At 37.3% G+C, this 12,914-nt stretch overlaps 1 protein-coding gene across 4 annotated transcripts in view; it reads left to right on the top strand.

Annotated features, from left to right (window-relative positions):
* Positions 1-12,886, top strand: part of LOC139978044 (beta-galactosidase-1-like protein 2) — a 44,005-nt gene extending 31,119 nt beyond the window's left edge. For 3 of the 4 annotated variants that reach the window (XM_071987991.1, XM_071987990.1, XM_071987989.1), the window contains 7 exons: positions 124-276; positions 642-716; positions 1,213-1,303; positions 1,887-1,974; positions 2,969-3,086; positions 4,274-4,390; positions 4,678-12,886. In XM_071987991.1, coding sequence (XP_071844092.1) covers positions 124-276; positions 642-716; positions 1,213-1,303; positions 1,887-1,974; positions 2,969-3,086; positions 4,274-4,390; positions 4,678-4,791 — 756 coding nt within the window. In that variant the 3' untranslated portion in view covers positions 4,792-12,886. The remainder of the gene's footprint in view (positions 1-123; positions 277-641; positions 717-1,212; positions 1,304-1,886; positions 1,975-2,968; positions 3,087-4,273; positions 4,391-4,677) is intronic. The other variant, XR_011796888.1, reaches the window with a different exon arrangement.
* Positions 12,887-12,914: the final 28 nt, after the last annotated feature.

The following is a 12,914-nucleotide window of genomic DNA, read 5'->3' as shown; positions in this document are numbered from 1 at the left end:
TCCCTGTATTTCATTGAGTAAAATTTTCTGAAAGTATCATCTAGATTCCATATTGTTGTTATTTGTATTAAATCATGATATTGCTTGTATTATTTTACTTAATTACAATATCCGCATCAACAGAAACCAATCATTAACGATGAAATTCTACCCATGGAGAAGCTTCCAATCAACGGGAACAGTGGACAGGGTTACGGGTACCTCCTATATAGGACCTACACCCAGAAGAAACCAACACAGCTCAAGTTTGAACATCCACCACACGACAGGGCACAGGTGAGAATTGAGATCATTTGCATAAAAACATAAATTAAGGCGTCACATGAATATTCAACATGCAAACCCAAATCAGCATATTTTTGGGGGGCTTATTTGAACTAATTTTGAATGAATTTCTAATACCACGAGTACTAGAAATCAGTTGTAGACTTCTTGCATGGATGTTTAACAGCTTCTGTCTTCATCACTGGCAAGAGGTGTGGTGCGGTGAGGTGAGAGGCAAGAGCTAGAGGTCAGTGATTTTTTAATATCAAATCCAATGTCAAAGAAGGTCTTTCAATATTAACTTGTTGTGTGGTTTTCATTCAATTTGTGAAAGAACTGTGGTCTATCATATTGTTTAAATCTTTTCATTCTCTTAGATCTTTCTGAATGGCCAACCTGAGGGTATTGTTCAGAGGAGGCATGACACCAGTGAGACTGTGCTAGAATTAAAGGTATTTGTATGCTTCCATTGGTGTACGTCTTTTTACATATTAACATAAAAGCATTGTGCCAACCTGAGGGTATTGTTCAGAGGAGGCATGGCACCGAAGCATTTTGGAGGAGCCATGTTGCTAGATAGCAGTAAACCTAATAGCACTGCCTACATGGAATGCTTCCATTGGTGTATACCTTTTTGCACATTAGTTGAGAAGCATTTTAGAGGGGGCATGATGCTAATGAAAAAATTGCAGGTATGGTCTTTTTTTTTTTACATGATGGCAGTCATGGTATGCTTTGATTGCCCTATATATTTGTGCACATTTATTGAGAAGCATGTTATAGGCGGCATGATACCTGTAAGATAATGAAATAATAAAAGGTATGGTCAGTGAAAATTTGTTGCAAGTCCTTTGTTCGGTTATTGTTAAACAAATTTTTTTTATAAATAAGTGAAACTAAAAGCTGCAGCCTTTACCCAATAAGATGTTGTCTCTCCTGTCATCCTAGGGAGGTAAAGAGGGTGAAAATTCCATCGAGATACTTGTGGAAAACCAGGGCAGAGTCAACTATGGGCACGACATCAAAATAGAAAGAAAAGGTAGGTGTGGCCTGAAAATATTGCCAGCCGTAAGATAATATTTGCTTTTTATATAGAGCTTTATACCAGCGATAGGTCTCAAAGCGCTTTACAGACGTTATATTATCCCTGGTCGATGATAACCTGTCCCAGAGACAATCCCTCCAGTCGGCAGCAGTTATATACTGCGCACAATGACAAGTTACCTCACAGGTACCCATTAAACCCCTGGGTGGAGAGAGGCAAGTGAGATAAAGCATCTTGCCCAAGGACACAACGTACTGAACGCGGCAGGAATTGAACCAGCAATCCTTGGATCACGAGTCCGACGCCTTGGCCAATTGGCCACCACGCTCTCTATAGATAACAACTAATTATTTCCATTTAAAGAAAGGGAACAAAGTTTAAAAAGTAAAGCTGAAAAGCATGTCGTACTTTGAAGACTGAGTTTCCGATTCGTTTCACATTTCAATTCAAAAGGTAGCAGGGGAAACCTTTTTTTTTTTTAATACTTCTTGTATCCATACAACATTTTAGATGTTTCTCGTAGGGACCACTGTCCTGACTATGTTTATCGTCATGGTTATTTATCGATCTTTTCCAGGAATTATTGGTGATGTCTTTGTCAACGGAATCATGCAAGAGAAGTGGGAAATGTTTCCCCTGGAATTTAAGAAGTCTTTGCTCGAAGCGTGAGTTTTCTTATCACTGGAGTATTGTAGTGCATAATTTGCTATTACCATGTTACCTGTAATACATTATATGAAATAATTCCATTGTACAGCATTGCATTGTAAGTACTGTATTACTCTGGGTTATCTTGTATGGTATGGTGTGCTTTTATATTGTACTAGATAGTACTGTACTGTACTGTGTACTATATTATACTGCACTGTACTATATATATTGTACTGTACTTAACTATGTTGTACTGTACTGCACTATATTATAGTGTACTATATTGTACTGAGTTGTAATATATTGCATTGAACTGTACTATATTGTACTGCACTGTACTATATTGTACTGCATTGTACTATACTGTACTGCAATGTACTATATTGTACTTTACTATACGGTACTGTACTTTACAATATTGTACTGTACTGTACTATATTGGTACTGTACTATATTGTACTGTGCTATTGTACTCTACTATATTGTACTGGGCTATATTGTACTGTACTATACTGTACGTTACTATATTGTACTGTACTGCACTCTAATGTACATTACAATATTGTACTGCACTGTACTATATTGTTCTATGTTATACTGTACTGTACTGTCTTGTACAGTGCAGTTTATTGTTTTGTACCGTAGAACAATGTACCGCACGCAATGTATTGTATAGTACTGTATGTTAGGCATGGGTACTGTACTGCAAGGTCAATGTAAACTAGTTGATTGCATCATTTCCTATGATGCTGTACTTCTGTTTCAAACAAAACCATGTCGTCTCTAAATCACCATCAGACATTGTCACGAGGAGTCATTCATTTCTCTTCCACTTGCATCTTATTCTCATCTATGTCCGCTGAACCATATTTTTTCTTTCCATCTAGCCTTGACAATATAACATTTACCATGTGTCCCCTTTTCTCAAACCTTCTAGATGCATTCTCTCTTCATTAGTTAAAAACTAAATCTTAAGACCTTTTTTATTAATGTTAATTATTCGAGCAGGGCATCCAACTCGATTAAGTGGTATGAGACACCGGCTCATGAAAAGAGACCAGCTTTGTACAAAGGACACCTGGAGATCACCGATGGGACTCCAGCCGATACTTTCCTGGACATGAGCGTGAGTAATATAATGCACCATATTCTACAGGTCATGCATTCGTCATGGATTTATTGTATGAATTGTTGTTGTAAAAATATAGTGCTCTGCTGTTAAGAAGCTGTTATTGTGGAGGAGATGTGAGGTTTGATGAGCATGAGTAAATCATGCACCATATTCTACAGGTCATGCTTTTGTCATGGATTTATTGTATGAATTGCATTGTAGGAATATAGTGCTCTGCCATTAAGAAGCTGTTGTTGTCAAGTGATGGAGGTTTGCAAGGTTTATTTTGTCACATAACCGAGGTGGGTGTCCTGTGTTTACCATCGGGGTTCACATTTGAGTGTTATTGCCTTTTTTTACAGTACTGTGAGTTTTTGTATGATTGTTCGTAGTATGTGTGCAGTAGTAAATGTATTAGTGACAGGTTACATTGTCCCCAGTTTATTTATAATATCATTCCAGTCAATTTTCTCTTGTAATCCCTTAATTGCTCCTGCCACGTTTTGATTAATTAGTATCAATTTATATAATAATGTTAATTAGTATTGTGGCTCCTTACTGGTGCCACCCCCCCCCTCAATTAAAGAAATTGCTATTTAAAGAAGCCCAACCAATTTAAAGGCATTGAAGACTTGCCCCAAACCATGTGCAGCCATCTGAAAAAATTAACTTTCTGTAGCTTGCAAGTGACGTTTTGTTCGTGTAGCTACAAAATGCAGACAGTAATGAAATGTGATATCTTGTTATCTTTAGCTGGACCTGAGATGTCCATCGCTGTATCGTTTGTATACTGTGCTGTGGGTATTGACCGCAGCTGTATGTACTGACTGTACACTAGTGTCCAATTACCGACGGTAGCAAGCTGTGTGTGTATCTTCTGGGAACGATGGTGGTGTTTAACACTTCTGTTACACCTCATTCGAAACTAGGTCAGATAACCGGCATTAGACATTTCTTTTTGCGCGAGTCTCACACCCTTTAAAGGGTAAGGTAGCTCAGTTGATCATGCATAGGGCTTGTATCCTTGACGTTACTGGCTCAAATCCTGCTCTTGGCAAAAATACATCTGCTCTCTTTCAAGTTTGTAAGTTCGCCGGTCAGTTTTCCCGTCGTCCAGTTACTCGTATACATCTCTCTATTATTATCTTGTGTAAATGAACTTTTCTTTATTGTTTTTCTTTGAAATGTCTGTGATAACACAGGAGTGGACTAAAGGTGTGATATTTGTGAACGGTTTCAACCTCGGACGATATTGGAATGTCGGCCCTCAGTGGACGTATTATTTACCAGGACCCCTCCTCCACGCCGGCAAGAATGAAGTAAGGATTCCATGTTGTAAATTTTGTTTTTACACACTATATTTCATGTTATAAATTCTATCGCAATGAAATTCGCTAGAACAGAAACTGTTCTATCGAGCTGAAAATTGTCATAGCAGATGTTTATATATTTTTCAATATTTTGGTAATATTTTGGTGAAAATGTTGTTTCCTCTCAAAACATCAAAGCTATCAGTGAGTTTGGGTCAAAGACCTACCACACTTTTGAAGCAGAGGTAGCAAGCCTAGCCTTCTTTACATATATATCTTTTCGTTTGGTTTTGCAGATTATAATCTTTGAACAGGATCAGAGCGCTGCGGCTCTGAAGTTTTCGGACAAGCCTGATCTAGGGACGGTCGTTCGAGTCCGGAACGACGAAGATATCGCCCCAGCATTATGAGATGGCGCGATAACGTTACCGTAGCGACACTTGGGCAAACTATGTTCTGCCAGTCAGAGAGAAATTGTGACAACTCCATAGTACTTGGTCAAAGCTTAACTTTTTCTTCTTTTTTTTTTTCTTTCTCAAAGACAATAATAAGTTCTTTGTAGAATGACTTTTGGAATATAAAATAAAGTTTTACAAATTTGTAGAAATATAGGTTGAAAACTGAGAATTTGTAATATCCCCACCACAAAAGGCCATACTTTTCTGCTTAAAAATCAACTCCCTTATTGGCAGAGCTATGGAAATTTGCTCATTAGCAATAATTTGTTAGATATTCTGTATCTTTTTAACTATTTTGAAACCCTACTTTGCAAAATTAACATCCAAATGTCAATAAACTACCTTCCTTTTCTGTACCAGTTAGGTCTTATTGGTTGTTGGGTAGTAGTTTTGGTGGCATTTTATATCCAATCAGGAAGAATTGTTTTCCGGTTTTCCAATAAGCCAAGTTCTCAAATAAAACTGTAATCATAAATTGGTTTGGTATTTCTACTGCACACATACCCCAACTGGTGCTGTGCACAACATACCACCTGTGATGCTGTGCACAAACCCACACATGATAGTGACACTGTGCACACATACTGACAGTGACTCAGGGTGCACACACACTGACAGTTACTCAGGGTGCACACATGATTTGCACACAAACTGACAGTGACTCAGGTTGCTCACATGATAGTGACACTGTGCACGCATGCTGACAGTGACTCAGGGTGCACACATGAGAGAGACACTGTGCACACATTCTGACAGTGACTCAGGTTGCACACATGATAGTGACACTGCACACATACTGACTGACTCAGGGTGCACATGTGATAGTGACACTGTGCACACATACTGACAGTGACTCAGGGTGCACATATGATAGTGACTCAGGGTGCACACATACTGACAGTGACTCAGGGTGCACGCATGATAGTGACACTGTGCACACCTACTGACAGTGACTCAGGGTGTTCACATGATAGTGACACTGTGCACACACATACTGAAAGTGACTCAGGGTGCACGCATGATAGTGACACTGTGCTCACATACTGACAGTGACTCAGTGTGCACACATGATAGTGACACTGTAAACACATGCTAACAGTGACTCACGGTGCACTCATGATAGTGACACTGTGCTCACATACTGACAGTGACTCAGGGTGCACACATGATAGTGACACTGTACACACATACTGACAGTGACTCAGGATGCTCACATGATAGTGACACTGTACACACGTACTGACAGTGACTCAGGGTGCACACATGATAGTGACACTGTGCTCACATACTGACAGTTACTCAGGGTGCTCACATGATAGTGACACTGTACACACATACTGACAGTGACTCAGGGTGTTCACATGATAGTGACACTTTGCACACATACTGACAGTGACTCAGGGTGCACACATACTGACAGTTACTCAGGGTGCACACATGATAGTGACACTTTGCACACATACTGACAGTTACTCAGGTTGCACACATAATAGTGACACTGTACACACAAAATGATTGACTCAGGGTGCACACATGATAGTGACACTTTGCACACATACTGACAGTGACTCAGGGTGCACACATACTAACTGATATGATTGCAGCTAGTGATGCTGGACTTGTGTACCGATGGTGATGTCATGCAAAGACACTGCCCGACGAAAAGGCTTTGTTTCCATCTGGGCTCATTGATATAAAAGTTTGCTGCATTAACCCTGTAACTTCAAATTAACATAATATTTTGAGCATCAGCCTACAAAGTCATCTCATTAAAATTGGGATTAAGTTTTTTTAGTTTAGTTTTCCATTTTCAAAAATTTATCTTTCGATCAGAGCGAATATTGTGCTGATTGACGTAAACTTTCATGAAATGAATATTAAAATTCACCATTTTTTGCATTTTGAGAGCTCTCTGTATCAGCTCTGTAAAATATCAAAGATGGCTGTAAGCCTTTCAACATTAATTATTATTAATAATAAATTTATAACAAAAATTATATTCTGTTAGTAGTAATTATGATTTTTTTCACATATAGACTTGTTTGTGTTGATATTAATGTGATTGTTAGAAATTACTTGGATTTATTGTTCAAGCTCTCAGGATTTCTCGTAAAAGTCAAACCATTTTCAAAATTGTTATCGAAGAAGCGAGCGTGTTAGGATTAGAAAACTATTTATGTCGGCTTCGTTTTTTACGTTTGATTTGGTATTTTAAGTCAGTGTGTCTCTCTTGGGTTTTAGTGCTTCTGATATTAAAAGGCTGTTTGCTGTTTCATAAAAACAGGAAACTTGAAAAATATGAGGTTTAAATTCAGAGTAGTAGTGAAAACCTGTGCCTGCACATCAAGACAATAAAGTAACAGAAAACATTGCACCTCTTTTGAGGCCGTTTGTGATAACAGTAATTTGCTTTCTCTACAATTGCTCATCATTACATTTGGACATTTTAGGGACATATTGTTAACTGCGGTAGTTTGTAATTTATACGATAATTCTAATAGCATTCTGTAATTGTCACTCATCGCCATACAAACCAAAGGTTATGTAGTGTCTTTGTGATTACGTGAATTTATGTTCCTGAGATCACTCGTCAGTAAAAGCGTAACATTTCGTTAGGCATGTTTTGTGTGATTACAGTCAGTTTTGTTGCTGCTGAAGTCACTTTATCGAAACAAAGTGAAGTTGGTATGGTTATTTTTAATATGGTTACAGGTTATCTGTGTTTTCATACAGTCACTCATCGGTACAAATTAAAACCATCTGTTGGACTTAGGCTCGTTTGTGATTACAGTAAATTAAACAGTGTTCTGTAATCATTGCTCTTTTGTATTGTCAATACGAAGTAGTAAGCCTCCTTGCGATTACATAATACTGTTACTGTTAGTTATCTATGAGTGGCAGACTGAATGTGCTCTGGCAGTTTTATATTAGTAGTGACTTTTAGTGTGTCCATATACTGGGTCACTAATATGCTAGCATAGTTGTCCGTACAAGTTCTTAGTCACTCATGTTTTTACATGATCGTTGTCATTCTCGGGGAATTTTGCAAATCTAGTATTTTATGCTAGATGTGATGCTCAAATTTCATGCTTTTCTTCGGTGTCGTAACTAAGCCAGTGCTACCGATGGGAATACCCGGGGCTTGGGCCCAAGGGGTCCACGTGCCAAAGGACCTACAAAATATTACCACCGATCTCGGATGTTGGCGTGTCTTAAAATCAGAAAATTCTACTCATTTTATTTTAAATCCTGCGCAGTAGGGTTGTAAAAGTCTTCTCTCTCCTTCCGATAGACGACAAAATTTTGGGGATACAAAATCCTGTCCTCAACAGAGAGAGACCGAGAGTGTGCCACTTTAACTATGCATCTAGATGGTGTCAAATATCAAAAAATTCTCACCCAAGCCCAACAATGGTTTACAATTCAGGTGAATGGGGACTCTCATTTGCAGGGGGGGGGGGCATCTTCTATTACTGCAATGAGCCCAGGATCACTCTTTGGAATATGCCACCAGGTAGTTTCTTGTAGGTTGGGCTCATACTAAGAGGTGTTCTGCTTGCTATCATTATTGCAGAAGCAATGCATATTAATCAGTAATGCAATAAAAAAATGGACAGGTGATTGAATCTTTAAGAGTTAAAAAAAATCCTGAAGTCTGCTCAGAGTCTTTGATTTGTGACATCTGTGTTCTAAATCATGTTTCTATGCATCTTTTCCTTCCACTTTGTAAAAGTTTCGGGTCAAATAATTACTTAATATTCTATCTTTTCTAACTCTGACACAATATTAATTACAAGATACGAACGCTTCGCTTTCTCCCATTGTTTTACAAAATCGTTAACATAGTTGCTCGTTTGTGATTGAATCTAATCCTATCATCTCATATTTTGTGATTATATTTTGGAAAAGATTCCATTACGTGTGAAATTTATAATTGTTTTCTCGTCACTTTGATATCTACTGTGTATCGTCTTTACTCTGTTTGCTTGTAGAATCGCAATGGGTTTTATATACTTTATGTTGTCAAAGTCAGCTACATATTAATAATAAAAATATTAATAATAATACTTATTTATACATATAGCGCATTATACCGGGCGGTCTCAATGTGCTTTACAAGAAACAAAATGAGTACAAAAATACAGCAAATACGAAAGAAAAAAAAACCTTAAAGAAAACAGAAAGGATCGGAAAATGACAAGGTTCCAAGTGAGCGAGCGGTTTGTGAAATTAGATTGTATCCAATTGAGAGTAAATGCCTTCAAAACTAAACTCGGTGTGCAGCCAGCCTATCAAACAGAATATGGTGGTCGATAGTGTCAAAGGTCGCACTAAGGTCAAGGAAGACGAGAAGAGATTCTTTGTGGTTGATACTGGCGAGGAGCAGATCGTTATAGATGCGTAACAGGGCAGTTTGCGTTGAATGATTTTCTTTCCGGTGGTAGATTGAAGGCAGTTTTGCTACATTATAGCAATTTGTATTTCCCTATTTGTGAGTTTTTTGCGTGAGTTTTCCCTCTTTACCAAATATGTCAAAGGAAATAATAAGATAATTTGAACAACAACTTGAAATCAATTCTAAAAGAAAATCATCATTAATTTTCTCAAAATGTACGAACATGAGGGGAATGGATTAGAGCGAAGAAAAAAGTGGGGGAGAGGAATTTTGACATAAGATGGTTTAACTTTGACAGGATTGTTTTAAACTTGACAATCATTATAGTCATTTTGAGATGGTATCAACACACTTTTTGACCATGATCTGAATGGCGAGTTAACATAATAGTGAAGTTATGTGATGTGAAGTTCTGTGTTAATCTGTGTTTAAATAGCAGAACTTTCCCATTTCTCCTCTTGGCATCGTTAGTTAGTTCATTAACAAGAAAACTATAAAGTGTGCTCTCCATCCAACTCAAGTTCTGTGGTATTTCTTTTGATTATCAATCAATGTAAAATTTCACTTCTCCCATTTTTTTTCTATTTTTTTTTTTTTTGGTGCAATTGTTTTTTTCATGAACTATAAATATAATAAAGTCTTGGTGATTTCTCATAATATTTATTGCGAAGTAATTTTTTTTCATTTTTTAGCTCAGTTTCTAAATAGCAGATTGTAAATGAAAGTGATACGCTGTATCCTCAGCCCACAATTTAGAAGATACGGTCCAAGCAGGGACCTGGCAGTGGCTTGTGCAATGGGGGGAGGTATGGTCACATCCCCCCAACCCCCACCTCCCATCGTCAATTGGGCGGAAATGTTTCAGTCAGGGAAAGTTTTGCATCCAACTGGGCAACATGACCACTGTTAAGGGTACACCCACTCCCTCCCCCCAGTGTAAGACACTGATAATCTAGACAAATAGGAGGGAGGTGAAGTATTAGTAGGAACTCTTTCATTGTGGAAGCTTTAATATAATTGTGTGGGAGGTGGGATGGCGGGGGGGGGGGGTGGAGGAATAGCTGTTGTGAAGGCAGGTATTCTCAGAGGTAGAGAGCGGATAGTAAGGTATTCATAGGAAGTTATTGTCTTTGTGGAACTTTAAATTATGGACCGTACGACTACTCTGAAACAAGCCTGGGGGGGGGGAGGGGGTATTTCAATCTACAGTGAACTGGGTCGTCCTGTTATATTTCAGGGTATCTGTGATGATCAAAAACTACTATGCGACTAAATAGTTGTTATAATTATGAACTTTATAACACAAGAAGAAACAAAAAGGAGCAAGACATTTTTTATCCCTTGATTACACATTCATTTAAACTGCTTGTATCGAGATTTCAGCTCAAGAAAAGATACGCAACCGACATTCGCTTGTCAACTTGATTAAGGTAATTGTCTACTAGCAAATTTTTTATGGAGAACACAAAAACTACTTGAAAGGGCAAATAAAAACATCTGCCATTTCGACAGTGGGTTTTATAAAGTTTGCCTTCAAACTTCTTCAGAAATTGTCTACGTGAGAAAAGTCAGTAATTCTTTACATGTTGGTTCCTGTGATGCTTTTAAGGTCGTCATTGCTGGCCCACAATGTGCTAAAGAGACAAAATAATGGCCACTCATGCGCCAACATCCAGAAGCAATTTGTACCATTAAAACTCTCAAACCATTTCTCTTCCTCGCTGAGACATTTATTTTGTCTCTTAAATCTAACCCTTCCTCAATGTTTGGAAGTAATCTGGGGATACAGGACCATCAGGAAAAAAGACCTTCAAGGCTTTCGAAAACTTAAATTTGCTAAAAATTTGGGACTGATATCGACCAACCTTTACTGCCATCTCTCTGTCATTGCCAACTACGTAAGGTTGCCAACTGTCACGGTTTGGCTGTGACGTCACATGACGAGATTTCGTCACGTGACGTCACAGATTTTGAGCCTACCCCTCTACCAATGCCTTTGTCACAGATTTATGAAGCATGTCACGAAAAAGCTTTCCACCAGTACTGTACAGCGTCTCATAAAATTAAGACTTAAAACGAAGGATTTTCCTTGCACTTTGTCTTGGCGGATTTTCCTTCTTTATTTATATTTTTTAGTCATTTGAATATGAACTGCATCGTGAGTAATCTAGAAAGTTCAGCGACACCATTGTTGTTACTACATGTTTTTTCCTGGAGGCGTCATTTCTGGCCATCTTTGGTAGGGCTGTTTTTTACCCCCAAATACCTAATTCTCAGCTCCAGGGTAGGGTGGGTTGAATATCGCTACAGTACATATAGTCATTCTCTCAAGTTTGGCTCATGGAGAGTTGGCAGCCCTACACTTTTACATAACATAAATGTATACATCCCTATTAAAATTTCACTCTATTTATTTACTAATCTATTAAATGAAATGATTGGTTATGGTTACTGTTTCTTTAAAACTTGTGAAAGAGTCTGGGTACACTTTGGATAATTACAGAAGAAAAACCAAAAGAAAAATTAGACATATAGTAAGTTACATCAATATAAACAACACAGAAATATTTTGAATATTACATTAAAACTACCGTTGGCCACCCAAAAACAAAAAACTAAAAAAAAATTGACACTAATTTACATATTTTAAAGTGTGATGTCATAACATAGACGACACTGACAATACATCAAACTGTCTAAATTTTTCATTATTTTACAAAGATGCAAGGAGGCACCCCCTGCGTAATTAGAATCACTGTTTCAATTTGCTGCGAAGGCCCTTTGAGCACACAATCACCAACAGAAAAAAGCCCATCCCATCCACAAAATTTCAACTACTGTATTTTCCAAGGTTATTTATTAAAAATTTTGGGAAAAATTAAAGTAATTTTTTTTTTTTAATTAATTAATTTTTTATTTCGTTTTTCATTTAAAAAAGACAAAGAAAACCAGCTATGTGTGTAGTCCGTGAATGACATTACAAATTATTCTGTACAATGCACTAATTCGAATATTGCGAATAAACTTTAAAACATTCTAATTCCCAACAACAGAAGAATTAAGCTATTAAGCTGGGAGTTTGGATGAATGAGCTTTGTTTTACAAGCTCTGTTTTGTACATTTTTTTTTAAATTCTCAGCCTTTGTTATCCATTTAAAGAACAAAAAAATGAAATCAATTTATAATTAACTACTTTATTACTAACGCTATTTTATTACTTACCCTACTTTGTCATTGTCATTTTGTACCCCCCAAAAAAGGGCAAAAAATAAAAATAAAAAACCCATATCAGAATGAATATAATGAGTACAATAATATACTTTTCATAATTTAATTTAGGAAGAAAATACATTGTTTGTTATAACGAAAGAAAATTTATGATATGTGCGGCCTTTTCATAAATCCAAACAGAGGTGTCTTATACCCCCCTCTTCCCCCCCCCATTCCCAAGAAACTGCCTAAAAAAAACGTACAATTTCAATATTTCTGGAAGCCATCTATCAGTATCATAAACAATTATAAAATCGGCGGCTTCCGCTTCTAGTTTGGCACCTTTACAGAGAAAATACGACACAAGATGGCAAGAAAAGAGTTAACAGAGATACTTGAGTCTGAACACGAAGGCACTTGACTTGTAGGACATACATGTACTGTACAATAAAAGATGAGTGTATGTAAT

This window comes from Apostichopus japonicus, chromosome 12 (assembly GCF_037975245.1).
Source record: "Apostichopus japonicus isolate 1M-3 chromosome 12, ASM3797524v1, whole genome shotgun sequence".
Lineage (NCBI taxonomy): Eukaryota > Metazoa > Echinodermata > Holothuroidea > Aspidochirotida > Stichopodidae > Apostichopus > Apostichopus japonicus.
The sequence above is the reverse complement of the archived record's forward strand: the minus strand, read 5'-3'. Positions and strand labels throughout refer to the sequence as shown.